Source organism: Trachurus trachurus, assembly GCF_905171665.1.
Source record: "Trachurus trachurus genome assembly, chromosome: 1".
NCBI lineage: Eukaryota > Metazoa > Chordata > Actinopteri > Carangiformes > Carangidae > Trachurus > Trachurus trachurus.
Window position 1 is genome coordinate 40,657,437 of NC_139891.1, and position 27,476 is coordinate 40,684,912.

Below are 27,476 nucleotides of genomic sequence, written 5' to 3' on the forward strand. Positions count from 1 at the left end.
TTTAGAAGTCGGACTGAGGTGGGAATGAAATGAATGATCCGTTCTGAGGAAACAGTTTGGTTCTGCAGGAAGAGTCGGAGGTTCAGGGTTCAGAGTTCAGAGAAAAGGACGAAGGTTTCCAGAAAAGTGTCTTAGCAACCGAGAAAAACACCTCAGAAATAATTCACCTTTAAAGGGCGAATGCGTGGAATCTCTGGGAGTTCAGATAGGAGGATCCATGGAGGTCTGAACCTACTGTTGGACCAGTAGTGTGTGTGTGTGTGTGTGTGTGTGTGTGTGTGTGTGTGTGTGTGTGTGTGTGTGTGTGTGTGTGCGTGCGTGTGTGTGTGTGTGTGTGTGTCCCCTCCTCTCTCAGAGTTCCGCCCCCTGCGATGATGTCACCACATCAGCTCAGATTTAAGGCCGAGAAGAAGAATTCACATCATCAGACTGAAGCAGCAGCAGGAGAAGAAGAAGAAGGAGGAGAAGAAGAAGAAGAAGAAGAAGAAGAAGAAGAAGAAGAAGAAGAAGAAGAAGAAGAAGAAGAAGAAGAAGAAGAAGGAAAATGGCCGACTCCACCAGCGTCCACTCCGACTCTTCGTCGTCCAACAGCTCCTCCTCTTCCTCACTGAAGGAACTCACTCACTCAGGTACGTGATGCTGCGTCAGGCAGCTCGGTTGTCATGGAGACGACCGACAGCTCGGTTGTCATGGAGACGAGAGTCCCGACGACTGTTGTTATTGATGAGTTATCGATCGATCAGAGTTGAGAGTTGAAGCTTCGTGTGTTTGTTCCTCAGCTGGAGAACAAGGCTGATTGTTCTGAGTCAGCTGAGGCTCAAGCTGCTTAGAGGGGGGGGGGGGTAGAGGGGGGGTAGAGGGGTAGAGGGGGGTAAGCTGCTTTAACACACCACACACACACTGGGTTAGGAAACGTTACAACAAGAAGAAAATTATTATTTATTATTGTATTCCAAGGAATTCTTCTCCTTCTTCTGAGGAAATCCAACTTCCCGTGGGAGAAAACTCACCAAACTTCACAGAAACATCCGACCCCCATGATGCCAGATTCACTCAACTCCAAGGACACAATAAGCATTTAAATTTATAAACTTTAAAACTTCCTACCAAACCAACGGTAGATGCTACAGTTTTTAAACTTTCACCAACCTGTAGCCCAGATGCTGCTGAAACTTTTGTCCACTTAAACTTATTACAAATTATGAAGTCCATCACTCTGTTTTTTTCAATAACTGTAAAACTTATTAAACCTATCTCCTCCCACAACTTTTGCTCAATTGTCACCAAACTTGCTTCAGAGCATCTCCAGACCGTCCTCCACAAACGATTTACACAGATTTTTGATTGATCAAAAATTGAGTCTACAGTGCATGAAAACGTTTGACTGTAAACATAATAAAATTCCTGCTAAATACATAAAAATTGAGAATATTCTGGAGTCATGGTTGATGAAGTTTGGCAAATATCAGAGTTTTATCTCAAAAACTGATTTTTTGAGAACATTTTGACTTCTGCTCTCGATTGATTGATTGATTGATTGATTGATTGATTTACTTTAATATCCCCAAGGGGGCAATTTAGTATACAACAGCAGTTGGCACAATAAACACACCAGATGCAACACATAGGTAGCAATAAATAGATAGAAATACAGCGTATATTAAAACATAACGATACAAGAAATAGAAATACCAGGATACATCATAAAAATTATTACCTGCAAGTCACATCAAATCATCAGATCAACAACTGCAGTCAATGTGAGAGTGGTATTTTTAAACATCACATTTTCTCTTATGAAGCAAAACACTTAAAGCTAAAAACAAATCACCAACATTTCCATGCTGTCTAGATGCAATTTATGTATTATCAGATTTTTGTTTAAATATTAGAATTTGTGACTTTTTGACCATTTCTGAAAACTGCCATGACAACAGCTGCCTGGCTTTGACTCCCTGAGTCTGTTTGTTTATGTGACAGTGCAGCTGAGGAATCGAACCTGAACCCGTCGGGGCGGTGCTCCAACTCTGACTTAGTTGAGTCTCCATGGTAACAGGTCAGCTATGACCTCATCTGATCCATCTAGAATAAAGGCTGTGTCAGGGATTCAGGTCCAGGTCCAGATGACGAACAAAGTAAAACTGTTTCTGTTAGTTTGGTCTGAGGCTTAAATAAAGTCCACATGACTTCTGGTGTGAGAGCAGTAATCTGGATTAGAGAGGGGAGAGAGGGGGCGGCTTCACTTTGTGTTTGTTGTTCAGCATCATAACAACATCCTCTGTCCTTAGACCCTCACATCCACTGAGGAAAAACTCCATGGAAAACCCTTTAACAGGGAAAACCAGGAGAAACCTCAGGGTGAGCAACAGAGGAGGGATCCCTCACCCAGTGTGGGAGTTGAAGCTTTTAGCCAGGTTAACTTGACTCGTGCACCTTTACTGCATGGAAAAAATGTCCACAGGACTCCGGTGTAAAAAGATTAGAAAGAATGTATTTATTCCTTGTTTTCCAAAGGTATCTCATTACAGGAGTAATCCAAAATCAAAGTTTTCTCATTCAAAAAGGCACTACGGTAAGAAAACTGTGTGGCTCAGTCTAACCAAGCCTCAACTGCCTCTGTCCTCTTAAAGCGACAGTAACATAGGTTACAAAAATCACATTTAACTTATCATGAATTAAATCACATGAATTTAACTAATCTTTTGCCTATTTTTAATCAACTATTTATCCAAAACAAATCAATTATTTATTTACAATAATATGAACTTTACGATAAACAAACAAAACCTGTAGAAGCACACAAAACACACTTTGTCCCGTCTGTCTGTCCTGGGTGTGGGAGCCAGAGATGTTGTTACAGACAAGAAAACAGTTTATAACACAGATGGATTAAAGATATTTTTTTCCGTCAATGGGAAAAATAAGGGGGGGGTCAGCTCCCGGTCGGTAATTTATCCCACTAATCAGTGAAGGAAAAAAACTAAGATTGTGGGGGATATTTTTTGCACTATCTGGCAACCCCGGCCTGCCTGTTGGTATGAGCCCGGTGGCGTGACTCACTTTCTGGATGCGGTGAGACGCCAAGTATTTGTGTGTGTGTGAGATACACCAAGGAGCGTTGGGTCTCCTGCTGCTGTCGGCACAAGCAAGGGTTAGGGTTAGCCTAACCTGTTCGTCCGAGTGGAAGTAACGGCGCACATTTGGTTTCGTGTATTTTTTATTTGGTTTCGTTTATTTTTTACAGGGGTTTGGTGACTCACCTTTTTCACTACTTCTGAGTTTGCAGACATACAGTCGCCTATGCATCTTCAGGTATATACAGGGTTTGGTTGCCCTTGGTCAGCCTTCTGGTCATTTCAACAATTAAAACTGCTTAATTTTTCATTGTTCTCAATGGTTAACAGAATCATTTTATTGAATATCAAAGAAACAACGTTTTTAGAACAAGGTTCATTCATCAGGTTTAAAATACAAGACGAGAAATGACGACAATTTATGCACACCGGACGAAGGAACCCCGAGTGGGTGGCGCCAGGAGTTGGTGGGGGGGCAACTGCATTGAACCAGCTTGGGGGGGGGGCTGCTTGCAAAAGGTTGAGAACCCCTGGGCTAAGGTAGTATACACACTATACTCCTTTTTATGTGGAAATATTTGGGAAAGAACTGTGTGGCAAAAAGAAGGAACCGCTCTCAAAGGGCGGCGTAGCGTAAAGATGAACGGGGAATATGATTTAGCCCAGAAAAAATTTTAGTCAAAAGATTTATTTTTGCTTTAATCCATGAACGCAGAATGTAGAAACATGGAGATGTTAACAACAGCTTCTGGTAGGCAGGGAGAGCAGACCAGCTTAATGGGAGGACTGGATGGCAGACTGGTTCATAGGAAGAGAGGGCAGACCAGCTTAATGGGAGGACTGGATGTCAGACTGGTCCATGGGAAGAGAGGACAGACCAGCTTAATGGGAGGACTGGATGGCAGACTGGTTCATAGGAAGAGAGGACAGACCAGCTTAATGGGAGGACTGGATGGCAGACTGGTTCATAGGAAGAGAGGACAGACCAGCTTAATGGGAGGACTGGATGGCAGACTGGTCCATGGGAAGAGAGGACAGACCAGCTTAATGGGAGGACTGGATGGCAGACTGGTTCATAGGAAGAGAGGGCAGACCAGCTTAATGGGAGGACTGGATGGCAGACTGGTTCATAGGAAGAGAGGACAGACCAGCTTAATGGGAGGACTGGATGGCAGACTGGTTCATAGGAAGAGAGGACAGACCAGCTTAATGGGAGGACTGGGTGGCAGACTGGTTCATAGGAAGAGAGGACAGACCAGCTTAATGGGAGGACTGGATGTCAGACTGGTCCATGGGAAGGGAGGGGAGGCCGGTCTAACAGCAGGGGAAAGGGTGGGAGGGGGGTTAAGCACGCAGTGGCTGGTGAAGAGAGATGGAGCTCTGTTGGATCTGTGGAAACACAGTTTGTTTGTTTGTTTGTTTATTAAAGACTCCCATTAGTTGGGTTGACTCCCTGGGGTCTTGATCACTGAAATTATAATACATATTTCCATTAATACATTGTTATTCACAACCATTAAAATACATTACATACAGTACACACACACACACACACACACACACACACACACAATCTCACAGCACAATTCAAAATACACTGACAAAGACACTCTAGACTACGAAAATACAAGAACACAAAGACAACCCTTCAATGTCTTCTGTTTTAAGTTTGTTCTACATAATGGTAACAAGAACCGATATTCAGTCATTTGCCTTGTAAAATGATTGTGTGTGTCTGAAAAAAAAGATAAACTTCTGTGCAATATTTCTGGTGTTTTTGTCATGACAAATATTGCACTCTACTTTCAACACTTAGCCACGCTAAATGGCGATTCATTGTTCTTGTATTGGTCTGGTACGAGCATTTTAGAACCAAGCGAGCCGCTTTGTTCTGGGCCACCTGTAGTCTAGTCATATTTCTCTTTGATGTAAGAGTGGAGAGGAGAGGGCTGCTGGAGTGCGCATTGCTCACATAGCTGGTGGAGGAGTTTCCATTGACTAAATGGGCATGAGCTGCTGCGGGTGTCGCGCGACACACGTTTCACATCGCGGTCTTTTCCAGTGTACTTCAGCCATAACCCTATAGCAGCGTAGTTATGAAATGGTTCAGAGCTACCTGAACCAGCCCTAACTAAAAGCCCTGTCATAAAGGAAGGTCTTAAGTCTAGACTTAAATGTAGTTAGAGTGTCTGCCTCTTTGACCCATGGAGAGAGCTGGTTCCACAGTAAAGGAGCCCGGTAACTGAAGGCTCTACCTCCCAGTCTGTTTTTAGAGATACTGGGAGTCACTAACAGACCTGCGTTCTGGGAGCGGAGTGCTCTGGTAGGACAGTAAGGAATGATTAGTTCTTTCAGATAGGTTGGAGCTTTATCATTAAGAGCCTTATAAGCAGGGATGCAAACAGCGCGCCGAAATGCGAAACTCGCTTTTTTCATGACCAATTAGGTGACTTGTGTGAATCGTTCAGATCCGAAGAGTTTTTGTTTTTGAGGAGGAGGGAGGGGGGGGGGGGTCTCATCGTCTCAGCTGGGGTCAGTAAAATGTTTTTCTAACAGGCTGACAGTGACAATCCCGTGAAACTGAGGCGAACTCATTCATGGTCTCTGATTATACTGATAACAGCCGACCTCCAATGTAGACGCGCGGCATGCGCGCTCATTAAAGCGGCGCGTATCCGCGTGCAGTCGGTGCGACGGCGTCGCCGTTTTTTCCCCCCGTGCATGTCCGTGGACCTGTGCGCCGCGGTCATGCACGGTTCCCTACGTTGCTGTGTCAGGCAGGTGTTTCCACGGAGCTCTGCCCCGTTTCAGAGGTGAAGGAAGCCCTACGTGGAAAGACGTCGCCTCCGCGATGTAGAATGTCTTCAATTAAAGTGAAACTAACACATTAGGCTATATATATGTCCATTACACACTGAGTGAAACATCCCATGTCTTTATTTATTCAGTTTATTTTAATAGTAATAATTATGACTAACATTTAGTGAAGGCCTTCAGTATCTCCAAAATTGAAATATTGCAAAGGATTTTTTTTTCTAAGCATTTTTAATATAGAAATGTTGGCCTTCTGAAAACTATGTCCATATGCACTCAATACTTGGTTGGGGTTGAACTACTGGAAATTGACTTTTCCATGATATTGTAATGTAGCCTAATCATTTGTTAATGGTGAGCCCCCCCACGCCAGACAATTCCTCTCTTTTTTGGTCCTGACCCGTTTGCATCCCTGTATAAATCAGCAGAAGGATTTTGAAGTCTATTCTAAATCCTACAGGAAGCCAGTGGAGAGAAGCTAAGGTGGGAGAGATGTGCTCTCTCTTCCTAACTCCTGTCAAAACCCTCGCTGCGGCATTCTGGACCAGCTGGAGACTCTTTAGAGAGTTTTTTGGACATCCTGACAGGAGAGAGTTGCAGTAGTCTAGCCTAGAAGTGCATGCACCAGTTTCTCAGCATCACTATGGGAGAGGATATTCCTAATCTTAGTGATACTGCGCAGATGGAAGAAGGCGGTCCTAGTCACGTGTTTTATGTGGGAGCTAAAGGAAAGGTCCTGGTCAAAAATGACTCCAAGGTTGTGTCTGAAATCACTCACTCATTCCCTCCTCCCTCCTCACTATATAGTGAATTCAATATAGTGGACTATATAGTGGACTCACTGGTCAAATAAAAAAACACTTTCGGACACTACTCCGCCGCACAGTTAATGACGTATTACGTCGCGTAATTAAAACGTTCCGACCACGATTGTAACGACCGGTGCAGGTACCATGGATACAACCATGGTAACGGCCGGTGTAGAGGAGTAAAGCAATATATTAAGCGGTAATATATATATATTTAAGCATCAAAGATGTTCAATCAAACCCACATAGTTTGAAACAACATTCAAAACACACACAGCCACTCACAACTAAGCATAATGTCCACTAGCTTAATGCTAACGTTAATGTAAAACCTCATAGACGGGCTAACAGAAATTAGCCTCGCTATCCAGAGTCTGTGGTCAGTTTATAACGCTTGTTAGGAAATTTGCTCCGACGTTTGTTGTGGGAGTCTGTGTGTGGCAAGGTGAAGAGGGCCCGGGCGGGGATTGAACCCACACCTCCCGGGTAAGAGTCATGCGCGCTTGCCAGTCACCCAAAGGGACAAAACAGGGGCAGTGTGTGGCGCAGTGGTTAAGGCGGCCGTCCCATGTAGAGTAGGGATGTGGAGATTCACCGATTCATATCGGTGGTCCGATATAAACGTATGCGATGCGACTGCACCGGTAGATTCAGGCTACATCGGACATAATTTATGGTTGAATTTGCGATGCATCTCTTCTAGCCTTCTACATCGGTAAATTCCATGGTTAAATCGATCATTTCATTTTCCGAGGCAACCTGAATGCACCACCGCGGAGCCGTGCGCAGCCTCCTGCCCCTGACAGGCAGCACCAGTAGCAGCAGCTGTAGTCAGAGCCGCCAAGAAAAGTAAACAGTCCGAGTGAAGCGGCGGGTCAATACTCGGCCGTCAGTGGCTGTAACGAGGAGCAGGGCCGTGGTAACGTCTCTGGTAGTGGCTCTGGTTGTAGTGAGCTGGGAAGCGGTGGTAGCCGCGGATGCTAACCGCTAGTTAGCGGTAGCGGTTAGCATCTGGGACAGCTAGCAGGGCTAGTAGCTCTCCTACTCTGCTGCATGCAGAAACCTGAGCTCTGTCACTGGCTGGAGAGAAAACACAGACTCTCCACCCAAAATGTCCTGTGCACAACAAAACATCTGTGACTTGTCTCTTTTAAGTTGTTTTGTGAAGCACTTTGTAAACTTGTGTTTTTAAAGGTGCTATATAAAAAAGTTATTATTATTATAATATAGGAAAAGACCAAACTGCAGAGGACTACACAAGACTAGCCCATATGATTAAGCTGGATTTCATTTCCACCATTTATTTCCTCTAGACTGTACCTTTCAAATATGATTTGACAGGTTTTCCCTGTAAAAATTAACCAAATATAGGCTACATGCCTCAAATTGATACAGAGAGTAAAGCAGAATGGTATTGAGGTGTATTGAGTGTATTTTGGTGTACTTACAGGTCCTTGTTACACTTGTAATAAGAAATGCTTGTGCAAAGAGAGAGGCCACTTTGGCATTTCTTATTACAAGTGTAACAAGGACCTGTAAGTACACCAAAATACACTATGTATTTACAATGTAAGTACTAGGGGTGTGAACGTGTACGAAAATATGTACACGTGTACACTGTGCATTTTTTTTCGTGTACACGCTTCAGGACTGCTATAGGTTGCTATAGCCTTATTTTTGTTTAGTCTGATATGTGCAGCCGGTGACACTGCAGCCACCGTGCCGGTGTTACACCGGAGCGGAGGAGACTGGACAGCGGATTCGTCCCGCCCCCCTTCCCCCCCGACACGCACCGCACCGTAACTGGAGAGATCTGCCCGGTGAGCGTTCAGAGTCGACCGCCGTACCCCCGTACCCCCCCCCCCCCCCCCCCCGGTCTCGCGGTCCTCCACCCTTCCTGATCCGCTGCAAGTTGCCAGAGCCCCGCGGAGCCCAGTCTCTCCCTCCTCTCCCACACTTCAGCACCTGTCCTGGGCTACAGCTTGGCTCGCTCCACCGTCCTTTATTTTTGAAGTATAACTAATAATAATGCACCGTACTGCCTAACCATACACACATATGAGTGACCAGAACAGTAAATTGTTTACGCTACTTTTAAAAGGAGTAAGTCATTTAAAACGAGGAGCGAGCCGAGCCGACACGGTGCAGCCCAGGACAGGTGCTGAAGTGCGGATGAGAGGAGTGGACAGACCGGGCAGGAGCAACCAGCCCAGAGGCGTCTCGTCAGTCCTCGGCCGTCTTCAATGTCTCGAGACACCCCTTTCAATTCTTTTAAGGTTATTTGTTTGTGTTTAGGGAGGCTATATTTGCATAGAATATTTTTTGGCAACCAGAAAAGCAATGTCTGACCCGGCGTTTATTTCGGATGGGCGTTTACTCGGTGGCGGCGCCATCACACTCGCTCGCAAAAAAAAAAAAAGAAAGGAAAAAAAAACTCACTCACGCACATTTTGTCTGGAGGAGGGAAGCGCGTCACAGCATCATTTTTATTAAATCATAGTTTTCTCTAAATTAAGACAGTGTGAGGGACTATTTTTCACCCAGCCCCCCCAAAATGTACGCTATGTAAAAAAAAAAAAAAAATAATAATAATAATTGCGTGTATTGTTTAGGGATTTTTTACTAAACGTTTACAGTTTCATTCCGTGTAAACGTTTACACGTGTACACAGTCACACCCCTAGTAAGTACATGTTATTACATACGGTTACATAGGTAGTTACACTGTAATTAATTAGGTAGATACACAGGAACAAGGACCCCTTAAAATAAAGTGTTACCAACACCTGCATCTGCTTCTAACTCCCCAAACCAGACTCAGTTAATTTACAGATTCATTTCAGTGGTAAACTATTTTACCTGTTTCCACTGATCTAATCTAATCGACTGAAGTAACAAGTGATTAAACAGCAGTTATCACACAGTTAACTTTCCTGTGTGATGATGATCTGATGAAGGTTAACTCAGTAGAAAACACAAAGATTTACATTGTTCAGTATTGGCAGTAAATATTAACATTTGTTACCTGAATTAAAATTTAATCCATCTCCGCAAAGAACCAGATTTTTTTATCTGAACAGTTTGATTGACAGGACAGATGATCAGAGGGGCAGAGTTTTTACCTCCATCATTAGGCCAGGGACAGAAGAATGGGTGTAGTTTGTCAGTGAAGCAGCAGCCAGTGAAGGAGTAGATGAGAGCTGCAGCATCTACGTCATAAAAGGAGACCAGACCCTCCTCATAATCCACAAACACCCCCACCTTCTCAGGACCAGACCTCAGACTGAGAGGGACTGGGGAGTTAGCATTAGCTGCGTACTCATTTCCATTTCTCAAACATATCGTCCAGTAACCTTTCTGAGGACTCGCTGTGATGTCTCCCTTCCTGTTGATCGACTTTCTGGCCACTCCCACATCCCAGTTGGTTTTTCCTTTAACCTGAACCTCAAAGTAAAATCTGCCTGAAGAGAAACTCTGTTTTCCTAAAACACAGGCACATTTATCAAATCTCTCTGGGTTCTTTGGGAGTTTCTTCTCCTCATCACCACAGTGAACTTGTTTTCCATCATCAGACAGGATGAGATAACGACTTGCTGTATCAGGATCCAGAGTCACATCCACTGCAAACTTCTGGACCATCTTCACCTCAGCGTCCATCATCTTCATCTTCAGCTTCATCATCATCTCCTTCATCTGTCCACGGAGCGTCTCCTCCAGCTGAGACACAGCTCTCACCACAGTCCTTTCATATGATGGTGGATGGACTCTGACCTGTGTCCAGTCCTTGGTGGGTGCAGCAGCTTTCAGGGATGGGAAGCTTTGGAGGAGGTGGAGGTGGTCTTCAGAGAGTGAGAGCTGCTCCACCTCAGTGCTTCTCTTCTCCAGCTCAGAGATTTCCTGTTCCAGCTCTGTGATGAAGTCTTCAGCCTGTTTCTCTGAGCTTTTCTGTTTCTCTTCGATCTCCTTGATGAGCTGCTTCAGGCCTCTGTCAACAGACTCCTTCAGAGCAGTGAAGACCTCAACACCTTCTGCTTTCTCTCTGTCTGCAGCAGCTTTACTGATCTTCACCGACTGTTTCATCTCCTCAATCTTCAGTCGTCTCTTCTGGATCATCTGCTGAGTTTCAGCCTCTGTCTTCTGCAGCTCTGCCTTCTTTCCTTCATATTCTTCTCTAAGAGGAACAAACTCATGAGTCTTGTGGTCTAAAACAGAGCAGAGCATGCAGACACATGTCTGGTCGGTCTGACAGAACAGCTCCAGAGGTTTATCGTGCTTCCTACACATCCTGTCCTCCAGGTTCTCCACAGGCTCCATCAGCTGATGTCTCTTCAGACGTGACACTGTCAGATGAGGCTCCAGGTGAGTCTCACAGTAGGAGGCCAGACACACCAGGCAGGACTTCAGGGCCTTCAGTCTGGTTCCAGTGCAGACGTCACAGGGAACTTCTCCTGGTTTGGAAACTTGTTGCTCTGAGCTGCTGCTGCTGGTTTTCTGTTGAGCTTCATGTCTGAACTGAGCAACAACCTCAGAGATGAACCTGTTGATCTTCATCTGAGGTCTTGTGTAGAAAACCTCTTTACACATTGGACACTGACACCTGTCACTAACGTCCCAGTGCTGAGTGATGCAGCTCTGACAGAAGTTGTGTCCACATGGTGTAGTGACTGGATCAGTGAAGACATCCAGACAGATGGAGCACAGGAACTGATCTTCAGACCTCAGGTTGCTGGCAGCAGACATGTCTACACACTGAGGGAGACAAAACAAACATTCATTAAATGTCCGTGAAGGTTCTCAGTCATCCAGGTCATCGTAGTGAGTAAGTGCTGAAAGTTTTTAAGGCCCTTATTGGAAAACAGCCCCCATACATTTCATCTTGACGAGAACGGTGCTCTGGATCTCACTCGATTCGATCCAGTGGCTTCATTTGTCTTAAGGTTACTCTTATACATTCTGAGCTCAGTAAATTAGTATTTTCATTTGACGCTCCAAACTCTTGGAATATTCTCCAACAAGCTTTGGGGCTATGAGACAATAACAGAACGTTACCAGACAGAGTTGTTTTAGAGGGAAATTAATGCTAATTTCATGCAGGGACAGTTTTTCATCAACAGTCTCTGTATTTCCCTCTAAAACAACTCTGTCTGGTAACGTTGTGTTATTATTTCATAGCGTGGTGAATGTGCAGGTCACAACTTGTCCACCAGAGTGTTGTGGAGTTGTTGGATTGTGTATTTGATGAGTTTGATGAGGGAAACCAAGAAATCCCACGAGCCTCCGTAGCGTAGCTCTGAGCAGCTCACGGCTCTGCTCCGCTGTTCTAAAAATAGCTTGCATCGACAATTAAATGTAACGAACCTACTGCTATGACTATAGGGATTATGGCAATGGGCCAATTTGACAAAATGTTGAACTATCCCTTTAAAAAAAAGGTTTAAAGAGGAATTAAGCAAGTCCGGTCCCTTTTCGGCTGTTTTGCTAACCCTCCACCTGGACATACATTTGTTTACAATGATACTGGCGAGAAAACAATCGGTAGACCGGTACATAACGTTATTTATCATCTACCATGTTACCATGTATATATTTGTGTAGTTTAATTCGTCCTAAACAAGAGATTACGGGTTACGGGGCGTGTTTGTGTGGCGGTGCCGCCATGGAGACGAGAGCTGGGACACGGGGGTGGCGGCCCCCATCTTATGAAGTTGGTTTTCAGCCAAGGGATGCTAGGTGGAAGGCAGAGAGCCTCCACTGTCCCTCAAGTTACAAATTAAGCCATTTTCAAAACCACCACAATTACTCCAAGGCAGTTTACTTGAAGGAACTTAGGCAGGATCAAGAAATAAGACTTAAAAGCGACACGATGGCTGTTGAGGCCATAAGGGTAACGGCAGTCGCAGCACAGGAGCACGCATGAAATCTTCACAGCAGTGCAGCTGATACTGTAACACCACATACTATACTGCACTGATTTGGTCCAAAATTCAGACTGATCGGTTCAGTGTAAAACATTTATTAATTGATGTAATGTGGTGATTTCTGTACGTAGGCTACAGAGCCCAGAGGCAGCGCTGCTCTTCTGTCCAATAGAGACACATGATGAGTTGGCAGTAGACCAGCTGGCAGTAAACCTCTAAAAACCTGTGGGTAAGTAACTCGGCTCGTTTTCGCCCCCGGGGTGACGACGCCTGTTGCCCGGCTGAGCAGCTCCGGAGACGGGCCGCTGCCTCTGTGACATCGGAGCGGAGCAAACTTCCAAACAGGCGTCATGGATAAATCGACCACAGATTGGGAATCTAAACTGTGACTTTCTCGCATGAAAAAATATTAAAACTGAATAAAGCATTGTTATTTCTTTACTTGCCGTTCACGGTTTACTGCAGACCTCCACGCATTTTTTCACGAATCCTGCCCCAAGTTCCTTTAAGGTAAAAATGTAGCATAGTTAAAGTCCATACTTTTATCTTACTGGATTTAACTGGATGCAAAAGTATCTGCTTTCTGCTGATGTCTCGCTGTGACCTACAACAGCAAATGAGGCCATCGGTGGAAAGATAAACTGTTTCTAAATAGTGAAACTGGGAGGCAGTTGTCGGGTCGGACCACAGACAAAACATTTTACTCAGAGTCACTTTCATTGAATCCGTGTGTACGCCGATATTTATGGAAACAATGCCGTGTTTATGGGAAACGTTTTCAAAACGAACAAGAAAAGGATAATTTTGGGGAAAGGCTTTGTTTCCATGTGGACACGGCCTCTCGTCTTTAGAACTAGAAAGCGTCTTGGATTGGTGGTGAACCGTCTTCAAGAACCAAAACAAGTCCAGTTGCCTTCAACTTCAGCACCTAATGATTCATTTAAAATAATGTTCTGTGTCTTTAAGACTGTGGTTCTCTACCTGGGGGGCGGGGCCGACCTGTTGACCTGGTCGTATTTTATAATACAAGGCATCAAACATCTGTTAGCTTTGCCTGGTTTCTATTGAAAAGAGACGAAAACAACTCACCCACTCTGCTCCAGTTATACGCTATGCAGCAACTTTCCGTGTCCAGCACAGAGTCCAGGCACTGACAACACACGTCCGAGGCCGACTGGCAGTACAAACATCTGGTTTCAGCACAAACATCTGGTTTCAACCCAAACATCTGGTTTCAGCACAAACATCTGGTTTCAGCGGCCACCGACAGGCAGTGACCACCAGACTGAGCACTTGATTCCCCCAGATCCAGCACATAGACTCCACCGGCTCTCTCCCTCTGTCACTTTTAGCTTCCATTTCCAGAACATAGTCTCCACCGCAGCTGCCCCTCTTTCACTTTACTCCTCCATTTCCTTCAGCTCGTCTTCAGTAAACTCGGTCTCAAACTGATAGTAGCGCCCATTGAAATGAAACCAGTCGTTGTTGTTCTCAAACTCCATAAACTCAGCCGTGTCCGTGATGTTTCTTTCACTAAATTACAGACAGTCTCTTCCGGCAACGAACGGCGTCCTGATCGCCCGTGTGACGTCGCGTCTAATCTCGCGCTTGTTTACGTGATTCTCTCCGTTCATTTCCCTGTGAACACTCGATAATAACTTTTATAAACTGGTAGACAAGATACATAGGAACTTTGGCTGCATTATATGGAGTAATACACACACATTCATCCTTGAGCTGCAGGACTCTACTTCACTCGGTAATCGCCACCACGCCAGCTGACTACCTGTAACCATGGCTACAACAAGCAGACATCACAGCAGGGACAACACGGCTGAGTTCATGGAGTTTGACAACAACGACTGGTTTCATTTCGATGGGCGCCACTATCAGTTTGAGACCGAGTTTATTGAAGACGAGCTGAAGGAAATGGAGGCTAAAAGTGAAAGAGGGAGAGAACTGGTGGAGTCTAAATGCTGGACCTGGGGGAATCAAGTGGTCAGTGTGGTCACGCTCAGTGTGGTCACTGCCTGTTGGTGACCGCTGAAACCAGATGTCTGTGCTGAAACCAGATGATTGTGCTGAAACCAGATGTTTGTGCTAAAACCAGATGTTTGTGCTGAAACCAGATGTTTGTGCTGCCAGTCATACTCGGACGTGTGTTGTCAGTGCCTGGACTCTGTGCTGGACACGGAAAGTTGCTGCATAGCGTATAACTGGAGGAGAGTGGGTGAGTTGTTTTCGTCTCGTTTCAATAGAAACCAGGCTAAGCTAACAGATGTTTGATGCCTCATATTATGGGATGGGACCCTGTTTGTACTGTTGATGGCGTTTGGTGCTGTTCTGAGCATTATTTGTGGCTGTAAGTGGCTTTTTGATCGGTTGATAGTGGATATAGACTGCGCTGTTTGTTATGGTGCGGTCATTGCTAAAGTTGCTACAACTGGAGAAGCTAGCGGTTAGCAGACTTCATCTCTCGAGGGGGGGTCTAACTCAGTGTTATGGTGCGTTGGACCATGGGTTAAGTTTATGCCGGAATATCCCTTTAATGACTTATAGAAATATTGTCTGAAGGGCTGTGAAGCTTTTCCACCTGTAGGGGGCGTGGTGGAGGAGGTTTGAGAAGCTCTGGTTTAAAGTTAATCTGTTTACCCTGCTGGCATCAATGCGGAAGTGAAATTCAGCCTAGTTTCCTGTCTATGGTTATTATGGTATGTAGCTTTGTTAAAAGACATGTTTTCATGACGTCACTGAAAGAGAAAACCTCTGACAGAGCTGAGCTGAGTGACAAGGACACTGTGTTTCCTCTGACTGCTTCACAATAAAAGTGTGAGGCTCTTATTGTGAAAGAGCTGCAGGAAGTGTGAAGTAAGGCAGCAGTAGGAAGTGATACCTTGACAGCATGAAAGCAGGAAATGAGGTGAAGTAGAGAGTGAAGCTCAGAGACTGAGTGAGGAGTTGTAAAAGTCCTGAGCAGAGACACAGAGACAGTTTAAAGTGGACTATAGTGTCTCTGTGGACAAACAGCCTCAGGTCTGTTGTGAGCCAGTTCACTAGAGTCAGTGTGACATGAAGAGAGTGAGTAGAGATGAAGCTCAGTGTTAAAGCTGCTGCTCACACAGTGAATATGATGAGCTGTACTCACCAGTGTTTGGTAGAGACTCTGCTGTGTTGCTGACAAACTCCTGATGGACTCACTTTGACTTTCTGTCTCGTCTCTGCTGCAGCTCCGTCGTCCTCCTCTCACACTTTACTTTCACTTCTGGACACTGACGCTCAACATTCCTCTGGTTCCAGTGTTTCCAGTTTTCTGCTCCTCCCACTGCAGCTAGGTGTGTCTGTGCTATTATTGCAACAGCAGGTTTTATATGGTGAATAAAGAGCAAAGGTTGAGGTTCACCTGACAGGGGGAATTAATATTTATCTAGTTACACTTTAAACGGTCACATTAAAAATATTTATTTACATTATAAACTGTAGATGGCAGTAGATGAATAAATAAAATAAATAGAGAACAATATAACAGAATAAACATGAGCTGGGTTAGAAAAATACATAAATTAAACTATAATCTGAATAATGTGACAAATAAATAAACAGAGACAAACATTTTACTGTCACTGTAGTCGACACTTAAAGCTCCATACGGTATAAAGGTAGATGTTTGTGTTAAAGCTTGAAGAGTTCCAGTCCTTGAACTCGCGTGTTCGTTTGATGAAGTACGCAGGAGACGTTCAATTACAAAATTTTCCAAAATTTATTTATAAAAGAATCAACTAGGAAAAGAGATCGTGTACAGAGCTCCGGACCAGACTAAGTCCATCCATCCATCCATTTTCATCCGCTTATCCGGAGTCGGGTCTCGGGGGCAGCAGTCGGAGCAGGGATCCCCAGACTTCCCTCTCCTATATGTTTGTGTTGTCACCCAGGACGGACAGACGTGCAATAGATGTTGTTATAGACAAGAAAACAGGGAGCAAAGAAAAAACCCCAAAACGACCTCGCCGGCAAATCCCTGACCCTCTAGCAACAAGATATGTCAGGAGGCTGTTTAAGTTGGAAATAAATGTAGCCCATTTAAAAGGAAATAGACAAAGAACCCCCCAAAACCCGCAAAAGGAGCTGCGTCAGTGAATAATTCAGTGCCAAATATGATTCTGTATTATCGCTATGGAGGTTGAAACCCAGCGCAAATTAAGAATAAAGCAAACCGTTCCTTGTGTGACGCTCCGACCGCGTGGCGCAGCATCGCTGGCAAACAGAAACTCCACAGCCCCGTAATCAGCCGTCGCCGGTCAATGGAACACCTGTGTGTGACGCCGCCCCCGCCTGCCAGGTGAGAGCCCCGACGGAGAGAAGGAGCCCCCCTCCCCCGTCGTCGCAGACGGCGTCCTCCGTTCCAGAGCTTCGCTGAAGCCCCATGACACGTCACTGCGCCAGCCACCGCGGGTCCGCATCGTGGACGGGGGCAACGACATCGGGAGCAGCAGGGCGAGCATGAACACGAGCAGCGATCCTTCCCTCATGCGGGAGCCCGTCTTGCAAAAAAGCCGGCAGAGGAAGCAGCAGCAGCAGCAAGGGAGGTGACGTCGGACTAGAGCAGTTTAAATAGCGGCTCTGAATGCAGTTCCCCAATAGGAAGCAGCCACGGGGAGTCAGCTGAGCCATCAGCTGATCTGCACAGGTGAAGACAGTTACGCTGTGCTGATTAAGAGCTTGACGTCATGGCCTGCCAGAACTAACGCTACGCTTAATATGTTTGTGTTAAAGCTCCATACAGTATAAAGGTAGATGTTTGTATTAAAGCTCCATACAGTATAAAGGTAGATGTTTGTATTAAAGCTCCATACAGTATAAAGGTAGATCGTCTGCATCTCGTTAACGGACCACAGCTGGTTTTCCACAGCAGTCAGTGAACTCAGGTGACATAACAACAACAGTCTCAGTACAGATCAGCTGGGTTTTTAAAATCTGTGGGTTTGATTCTCGTGTCGGATGTTGTTGTAAAATGTCCAGAAATACAGCTGTGAGCATCTGTCCAGCCCTTCACCTCCAGAAGAGCAGAGTGAGAGACTGTGAGTCAGACAGACGTTAACAGAGAGAGAGAGAGAGCGTTCTCTCAGCGTCAGCACGGTCCGGTGAAATAAAACTCAACTCATCAGTCCAGTCACCAGTTGGTGCAGCTCAGGTTATTAATCAGCCGACCTGACCCAGGTGACCCATTTCACTCAGAGGACGGTGGATCAGCTGGTGTGTGAAGACGGACTGCACGATGGAAATAAAAGACAAAAATATACCGCACATATGTTTTTCAGTGCACACCGTATCTGTTGTTCCCTTAGTTTCACACGAGGTGCATCAGCGCCAGTGAATCATTGCGGGCCAGATGTTTTGCTCTCGTGGGCCAGATGTGGCCCGCTGGCCGCCTATTGGGTATCCCTGTACTACAGCGTTACAGCGCCACACACTGGCCTGGTGGACGTACTGCAGCGTTACAGCGCCACACACTGGCCTGGTGGACATACTGCAGCGTTACGGCGCCACACACTGGCCTGGTGGACGTACTGCAGCGTTACGGCGCCACATACTGGCCTGGTGGACATACTGCAGCGTTACGGCGCCACATACTGGCCTGGTGGACATACTGCAGCGTTTAGAGTCGTTTTCAGTGGATAACTGACCCTCACCCTTTTTAAAAGTATGTTTTTGTCCTTTTTATGCCCTTCTCTCTCTCTCTGTCCATCCATCTATCTATCTATCTATCTATCTATCTATCTATCTATCTATCTATCTATCTATCTATCTATCTATCTATCTATCTATCTATCTATCTATCTATCTATCCGTCCATCACTCTGCAGCCTTACAGCTTCTCCACTGGAAACAGCCCAAGAAGTCGGCGGCAGCGTTCGGCCTGTCTCTGCTGGTTCTCGTCTCCGTGGCAACGCTGTCAGTCATCAGCGTGGTGTCCTACCTACTGCTGGCCTGTCTCTGTGTCACCATCACCTTCAGGTAACAGCCAATCACAGTGCACGGCGTCTTCATCAGCGCCATAGATATCTACACGTAGCTGCCTCGGCCTCTGACGCTACTGTGGCCGCCGCCGCCATCTTGGGGGGGAGGAGTCTAACTTTGACTTCCTGTATCTACAGAGGCAGAGGTCTATCACTGAAGCCCTTTGTTTTAATAGAAATACTACAACTCAGCTACATAACTCACCTTAGCAGTTATAGGGTTAATGAAACTGATTTAATATGGCCTGGTAGCCTACAGTGGCTGATTGCCAGATGTCACTGTCATCATTTTACTGATGTCTTAGTCTACTAATAAAAACATCTTTTGTTTTCTTGTCCTGACATAAATTGAAGGTTCGTTGTGGTGCTATGAGTCTTGATGCTCAGAAAACAGGCAAACAGGAACGGAGAAACAGAGAAACGGAGACGGACTTTTGTGTTTACACTCACTCGCCGGCCTCATCACCATGGCAACCACAAACTCACAACTACCACAGCCTATAGCCTACACATACAGGCAACAAAATAACAAACTATTAATATATGAACTAGTGGTATATGCACTAAATGTAACACATCTCCACCCTATGATACGTTACGTTTCATTTATGTCAGATAACTCACCTACATCAAATTCAACAAGTTCATAACATATAAAACTTATTACTTGAGAAAAGTTCTTCCATGTCTCTTGGTTTTGGTGTTTCTTTCATGGGAACATCCGTACGCGGCACAAAAGTTCTGCATTTCACCAGATTCCCAGCTGTCAGACGGTCTGACGGTCTGACTGTTGATGCTGCTCAGGAGGAACTCCCCCCCAAGATGGCCGCCGTGATGACGGTCCTGACAAGCCCCAATGCAGCTTCTATGTGTAGATATCTATGCATCAGAGTGCCATGACAACATGCTGACATCATAATGACATCACTGTAACAGTGGTCTGCTTCCTGTCTGCAGGGTCTATAAGTCCGTGATCCAGGCCGTCCAGAAGTCTGACGAAGGTCATCCATTCAGGTAACTCACCTACACGTCTGGGATCCCTCCTCTGTTGCTCACCCTGAGCTTTCTCCTGGTTTTCCCTGTTAAAAGGGTTTTCCATGGAGTTTTTCCTCAGTGGATGTGAGGGTCTAAGGACAGAGGATGTTGTTATTATGGGATGTAAAGCCCTTTGAGACAAACTGGTGGTAAAAACGGGCTATACAAATAAGATTGCCTTGCCTTGCTTTGCCTACCAACCTGGGGCCTCATTTATCATTGTGGATACACCTTTTTTTTACACCCTTTTTCCCCCGTTTTGTGCGTACGCACTTTTCTCCGCCAAATTTGGGATTTATCAAACCAAAACCTGACGGGGAAAAGTGTGGACATTTACACCCATTTTGACCCTGGCGTACCGTGATTTACACCTGTTTTGAGGAACAGGAGGAATTGGCGACACCGTTGCTGAGTCAGAGAACTGCAGTGTGAGAGGGAGAGAGGAGCGGAGTACATTTAGAAGAGCACAGTAGGATTTTTTGAAGTAATTGTGGTAGTGGTGGACCGTTGATGCTGGCAATCCAACCCGCTCTATAATAACACTAGGCTCTATGTTAATTGATAAACAGAGCGGATTAAGGATTTTGCTTTTTTGATTAGGCTATGTGTGACGTCCGACAAGGATCAAACCATCCAAGTTTAAAAACACACCGGCAGTGCACACTGATCTGCAGCCTAGACTGTTATTATTCTGTCACCTGAGTTAACCAGGTGCACGTGTGTTTGGAGCTGACGAGAGGAGAGAATAAAGAGTGAGACAACGCGGCCTGAGGAGGAACTGTGAAGGACTCAGCTGTAATGGAAAATGACCTAAACCGAGTCCAGTAGAGCTGTAACTGTGTAGTGGGAAGGCCTGCAAAGTAATGGTAACTATCGTCCTGCTTCCTACATTGTTTTAACATCTAGGTGTAAAAAAAAAAGATTTTCTGGGATAAAGGGGCAGATTAGGAAGATTCTTCTTCTTTCTGCTCCCTTTTGTTGAGATTTGGGAGGTTTTGGTTTTTATTGTAGCTTATTAAAATGCAAGATCATTTTTCTGACTGATTTGTAGCCCGATATCGCCGTGTATGTGCTTTCGGAGAAGTTCCGCTTCTTTCCCCCACCCTCCGCCCGTTGTCTCCGTTGTCACTTTGTTGTCACTTTGTAGCCGCTCCACAGAGCACATGGCTAATTAAATATGCACGTGCTGACCATATATGGCGTTCTGGGGGTGGAGTAAGAGGTGTGTTCACGTGTGCACCATTCTTGGGTCCGGTGTGATTTACCAAAGGCAAATTGCGGAGAGTTGTGCGTACGCACAATTTGATTGATCTGAAAAAGGTGTAAATATTTTGAGTGTACGCAATTTTCGTCTTTTCGCCGTACGCAAAAATGTAGTAGCAGTTTTACACCCTCTTTGATAAATGAGGCCCCTGGACCAGGTCTGAGTCTGGACCGGGTCTTAGTCTGGACCGGGTCCGAGTCTGGACCGGGTCTGAGTCTGGACCGGGTCCGAGTCTGGAGCGGGTCTGAGTCTGTATATGGGATTGATTCTAAAAGCCTTCATCCATGTTGGCCAATAACAGAAGTGGTAGCTGTGTTTACATAGCAGCAGAGATTTCTTCTCCTGATCTTCTCCTGATCTCTTCCTGATCTCTTCTACTGTTTAGTTCTCAACGGGCCTGAAAATTACAACCCGAACCAACCCGACTCCCAACTTGCGGGTTATTAAGCCCGGACCCGACGGAGCCAGACAGACCAGCATTAATCATCTAACCGAACCCAGCCCGGCATGAAAAAAAAAAAAAAAAAGCAGCGTGCTTTCTTTGCTGCTGCCGGTGACGCAGCATCGTCTTCTGCCTCACGTCATCTGGCTCCTCCGGTACCGGCCGCTAACGGGCGGGACTTGACGTACCGCTGGAGGCTACACCTGACCTTTGATCAGTGGGTGCAATTGATTCAATATCCGCTGCGGGAACGGTGCGTCGCCTTCATGGAGATTTATCCACCAACCAGAGCGCGTGCTGTTGACGCGCAGCCATAGGCGCAGATTCCGTGGTTGCTCCGGGGCACAAGCACCCACTGACCAGGTTGAGCCACCAGATGCACATTTCTCCGTGCCGTGCCTCGGCCCCTCAGCTGTGTGTCGTGTATCATATGTAGCCTGTGTGAATGTGTGTATTAATCTCTCGCGCGCTCTGTGATGAATAAACACAAATCGCTGCAGAGCGCTCTGGCGCATCTGACACAATCGGTTAACGACACTGAAAGGAAACTGGCTTCGCTCCGCGGCTATTACGCGCCCGACGTCTATGTAAAGCACACGTTCTTATTGATATTGTAGGGTCCGGCCCGACATAACTACAATAACATAACACAAACTTATCTGACAGCTCTCACTTCCTCCTCTGCTCCTCCTCACTCACTCACCTACACACAGACACACACACACAGCTGTCCTCACACTCACCCCGGCCCCCCAGTGTCTCATCCAACCACACGCTACCTGCCCGTACACATTCACAGTCAGTCAAAAATCACACAACTTAAACATCATAACAAGAACATTACTGCGGGGTTGCTACAATATTTTCAGTTCTGCAGTCGGCTATTATTTATTAATAATGAGCGATGATGTTGTAACAGTTGTAAATGTTCCTTTAAGAATGTAAGCGTGGCGGCGCCAGGACGTCATTGAGCGTCGCGCCGCGTTGTTTTTGTTTTCAGTTGAGAAGAAGGCTACCCGATGAGTGGACGCCATTAGCTTACTGAGCTGCCGGTTTCTCCCTATGGTTTCTCCTTTTTCTTCTTCTTAACTCAGCTAACAGTGAGTAAAGTGAGACCGCTTCTTTGTCATGTATGATAGTATGAAGTGTTCGGCTCAATAAAAGGGCCAGAGTGAAGTCCCAAGTTAACTATTTTTGTGGACATTACTGTTTTTCCTGCTCACACGACCGACTCTCACTCACGAACTGTTACAATGTGCGCACCGGTGTTTGTAGAGCCCGGTTTAGGTGTGCACGCGACGGGGGGGGGGGGGTATAATACATATAATATAATACCCCACTCACGCGCGCACCCACGGGCAAAAACATAAATCGGCGCCCATGTGCGCAGCTGCAGCTGTGGAGTCGGCTCATCGTAGACCTATCGTCATGTCGTCATGTTTCAGCTGTGGAGTCGGCTCATCGTAGACCTATCGTCATGTTTCAGCTGTGGAGTCGGCTCATCGTAGACCTATCGTCATGTTTCAGCTGTGGAGTCGGCTCATCGTAGACCTATCGTCATGTTTCAGTGGTTCAGCTGTGGAGTCGGCTCATCGTAGACCTATCGTCATGTTTCAGTGGTTCAGCTGTGGAGTCGGCTCATCGTAGACCTATCGTCATGTTTCAGTGGTTCAGCTGTGGAGTCGGCTCATCGTAGACCTATCGTCATGTTTCAGTGGTTCAGTTGTGGAGTCGGCTCATCGTAGACCTATCGTCATGTTTCAGCTGTGGAGTCGGCTCATCTTAGACCTATCGTCATGTTTCAGCTGTGGAGTCGGCTCATCGTAGACCTATCGTCATGTTTCAGTGGTTCTGTCCACAGCAGCACAAGATGCAGAGTGGGATGTTTGTCTGAGACTCACACATGAACAAACAAACATTACACCAGAAATGTGTTTTATGAGAGAGAAAACAGGAAGCCTGAGGTCCGACCCGAGTCCCTTCAACCCAAACCCGGCCCGAACCCAAGGGGGGTAGTCGGGTTTGTTGGGCCGGCCCGGCCCGTTGAGAACTCTATTCTACTGATCTCCTCCTAGTCTTCTGCTGATCTTCTCTTGATCTCCTCCTGATCTTCTCTGTCCTCTCTCAGGTCTCTGTTGGAGAGGGACATCTCTGATCTTCTCTGTCCTCTCTCAGGTCTCTGTTGGAGAGGGACATCTCCGTGTCTTCAGAGTCAGTCTGCTGATCTTCTCTGTCCTCTCTCAGGTCTCTGTTGGAGAGGGACATCTCGGTGTCTTCAGAGTGCTGATCTTCTCTGTCCTCTCTCAGGTCTCTGTTGGAGAGGGACATCTCGGTGTCTTCAGAGTGCTGATCTTCTCTGTCCTCTGGCCGTGTCTTCAGAGTCAGTCTGCTGATCTTCTCTGTCCTCTCTCAGGTCTCTGTTGGAGAGGGACATCTCCGTGTCTTCAGAGTGCTGATCTTCTCTGTCCTCTCTCAGGTCTCTGTTGGAGAGGGACATCTCGGTGTCTTCAGAGTGCTGATCTTCTCTGTCCTCTGGCCGTGTCTTCAGAGTCAGTCTGCTGATCTTCTCTGTCCTCTCTCAGGTCTCTGTTGGAGAGGGACATCTCCGTGTCTTCAGTCTGCTGATCTTCTCTGTCCTCTCTTAGGTCTCTGTTGGAGAGGGACATCTCGGTGTCTTCAGAGTGCTGATCTTCTCTGTCCTCTCTCAGGTCTCTGCTGGAGAGGGACATCTCGGTGTCTTCAGAGTCAGTCTGCTGATCTTCTCTGTCCTCTCTCAGGTCTCTGTTGGAGAGGGACATCTCGGTGTCTTCAGAGTGCTGATCTTCTCTGTCCTCTGGCCGTGTCTTCAGAGTCAGTCTGCTGATCTTCTCTGTCCTCTCTCAGGTCTCTGTTGGAGAGGGACATCTCCGTGTCTTCAGAGTCAGTCCGCTGATCTTCTCTGTCCTCTCTCAGGTCTCTGTTGGAGAGGGACATCTCCGTGTCTTCAGAGTGCTGATCTTCTCTGTCCTCTCTCAGGTCTCTGTTGGAGAGGGACATCTCCGTGTCTTCAGAGTCGGTCCGCCAGCTCGCCGATCAGTCTTTGATCCACCTGAACTGGTTCAGCGCTCAGACCAGGAGGTTGCTGCTGGTTGAAGACCTGGTCGACTCTCTGAAGGTCAGAGTCATACTAAATGAGTTAGCATGGTGGCTAACTGTGCGTTCACACCAAAAGCTTCCAAAGTGTCAAAACGCTGGAAGTCAATTCATTTTCAATAAGAGCCTGGCGACACTGAGCGTCCAAAGCATCAACGGGCGTCGCCGCGCTTCCAAAGCGTCACCAGATGAGAAGTTGAGCCAGGTTTAACTTTAGGGTAATTAGCTATGACGCGGTTAAGCGGCAACCAGTGGCAGCCTGTCAGAATATAGATGTCCGTTGGCTGCCTTTCTTTTCTTTTTTTTGTATTTCGGCTCCCCAATGACCAGCGTGATCGAACTTTGACGTCAATCACGTGACGAGCGGCCAAAGCGGCTGAAAATATTTGCCGTTTTTGCCGTTTTGGGAGCTGTCTTGTCTGAAGCCCATCCTCGAGCGTTTTTGACGCTTTGGAAGCTTTTGGTGTGAACGCACAGTAAGGCTAGTTTATATTTATAAACACCGTGTGTGTGTTTCCTCTTCCCTCCGTGTGTTTCCTCTTCCCTACGTTTGTTTCCTCTTCCCTACGTGTGTTTCCTCTTCCCTACGTTTGTTTCCTCTTCCCTACGTGTGTTTCCTCTTCCCTACGTGTGTTTCCTCTTCCCTCCGTGTGTTTCCTCTTCCCTCCGTGTGTTTCCTCTTCCCTACGTGTGTCTCCTCTTCCCTCCGTGTGTTTCCTCTTCCCTCCGTGTGTTTCCTCTTCCCTACGTGTGTCTTCTCTGACCCTCTGAATCTTCTCTGGTTTTCCAGTTGGCTGCCGTCATGTGGGTGATGACGTACGTTGGAGCCGTGTTCAATGGAGTCACCATCCTAATCCTGGGTGAGAATGCTTAACGCTTAACGGCTAACGGTTAACAGTTAGCGGTTAGCGGCTAACGGTTAGCGGCTAACAGTTGTTGCTGTGTTTGACTCTCACTAATGAAGTGCTGTGTCTCTGTGCAGCTGACGTCATCTTCTTCACCACTCCGCTGGTTTACCAGAAGAACAAGGTAACGAGGCCACAAGGCTCAGGGACTGATCTGGGACCAGCTCAAGCTTTCATTTATACTGAGTGTGTGTGTGTGTTTGCAGACGAAGATCGATCAGAACATTGACTTGATTCGCTGCCGACTGGAGGAAACACTGAACAAGTGAGTTCACTGGTTTATCAGGAATGTTTGTTTACACCTGTGGTGTTTGTTTACACCTGTGGTGTTTGTTTACATCGCTCATGTTTATTTACACCTGTCATGTGTGTTGCTAGGCTACAGGACCGGTTACCAGGGGCGGTGAAAAGGACCAAAGCTGAGTGACCCCTGACCTACGGCCCCACCCTCTCCTGTGATTGGTCCATGGCTTCACCCTCTCCTGTGATTGGTCCACGGCTTCACCCTCTCCTGTGAATGGTCCATGGCCCCACCGTCTCCTGTGATTGGTCCATGGCTTCACCCTCTCCTGTGATTGGTCCATGGCTTCACCCTCTCCTCTGATTGGTCCATTAAATTCATTTCAAAACTGTCATATTAAATTGTGAGTGATAAAAACAACTGATGACTTCTTGATATTTTGTGAACCAGGAGCAGAAAACATGGAGGGTACCCATGGGGCAAAATCCATGTTTTTTGGAAAACAGACAGGGAGCGTTGTAAAAGGTTTGACAGCAGAAATGATCTGTAGGAAGTTGAAGGATTAAAACCTGGGTGGACAACCCGGTCAACTAGCTGCTGGAAACCTACAGGGGACAAAACCCCTTTCTTGGGTCATTTTGCTGGCAAAATTATGTAAATGCAAATATTTAGGTACTACAATGGCATAAATAGTCATACAACTATAAAATTTGGCAGAGAGTATCTTGACACATAGGGGGAGGCAGGAAAAAAAGATTCTGGGGTTTGTTGCAACTCCATTTTAAGATATCACCCTCAACATCCCAAAAAAGACCAAAAAAAGTACTGTTCGCCTGACAAATTCTCATGAAAATTATTATTTTTCAGCACTTTATGGAGAATATCTATGCCTAACATGTATATAGAAAACTTCCTTAATTCATAAGCTTCCATTTGAGTCCCAGATAGCCTTTCTACTAGCTACTGGAAAGCTACAGGCTGTCTCCAAACAATGCAACACCTATTGTGAAAAACTCCATGTTAACTGGCATGATCAGAAACCATTCTATTTCTGGTCTCCCCAAAGTGAACAGATAGATAGAGAAGACCGTTGGCCACAGCAAGTGGGGCTTTGGAGATAGAAAGACTATCTTGGACTCAAATGGAAGCTTAGGAATTAAGGAAGTTTTCTATATACATGTTAGGCATAGATATTCTCCATAAAGTGCTGAAAAATAATCATTTTCATGAGAATTTGTCAGGCGAACAGTACTTTTTTTTGGTCTTTTTTGGGATGTTGAGGGTGATATCTTAAAATCGAGTTGCAACAAACCCCAGAATCTTTTTTTCCTGCCTCCCCCTATGTGTCAAGATACTCTCTGCCAAATGTTGTAGTTGTATGACTATTTATGCCATTGTAGTACCTAAATATTTGCATTTACATCATTTCACCAGCAGAATGAGCCCAGAAAGGGGTTTTGTCCCCTGTAGGTTTCCAGCAGCTAGTTGACCGGGTTGTCCACCCAGGTTTTAATCCTTGAAGGTCCTACAGATCATTTCTGCTGTCAAACCTTTTACAACGCTCCGTGTCCGTTTTTTTGCTTTGCCCCCTGGGTAGGGTGAAGTAAACCAGATCAGACCAGTTGAACCAGATCAGACCAGTTGTTTGAATGTTGTGTTTACAAACTGCACCAAACAAACCTACAACCGTTAAAAATAAAAACTGAAATGAGTGAATAGTTTTATTCAGAAGGATGAAGGACGGTGCTGACGACGTCCTTGACTCACTAGTGTCTGTTTAAACCGGTACAAACCAGTTCACAACATATCATATTATATCACACACACAC

The 27,476-nt window shown here is 46.0% G+C and overlaps 2 protein-coding genes across 2 annotated transcripts; one reads left to right on the top strand and one right to left on the bottom strand.

Moving 5' to 3' along the window:
* Positions 1-544: 544 nt before the first annotated feature.
* LOC310985645 (reticulon-3-B-like) lies at positions 545-26,265 on the top strand (the record flags this gene model as incomplete). The annotated part of the gene is made up of 8 exons (XM_083971264.1): positions 545-629; positions 18,476-18,626; positions 19,586-19,642; positions 24,385-24,523; positions 25,292-25,361; positions 25,484-25,530; positions 25,613-25,671; positions 25,785-26,265. 8 exons carry the CDS (start codon positions 545-547, stop codon positions 25,831-25,833), a joined length of 657 nt encoding a protein of 218 aa, XP_083827390.1. The 3' UTR covers positions 25,834-26,265.
* On the bottom strand, positions 9,727-15,846 carry LOC310991447 (E3 ubiquitin-protein ligase TRIM21-like; the record flags this gene model as incomplete). The annotated part of the gene is made up of 2 exons (XM_083979158.1): positions 15,760-15,846; positions 9,727-11,445 (listed from the first exon to the last, which is right to left on the bottom strand). The coding sequence occupies exon 2, from the start codon at positions 11,434-11,436 to the stop codon at positions 9,727-9,729; it is 1,710 nt and encodes a 569-aa protein (XP_083835284.1). The 5' UTR covers positions 11,437-11,445; positions 15,760-15,846.
* Positions 26,266-27,476: the final 1,211 nt, after the last annotated feature.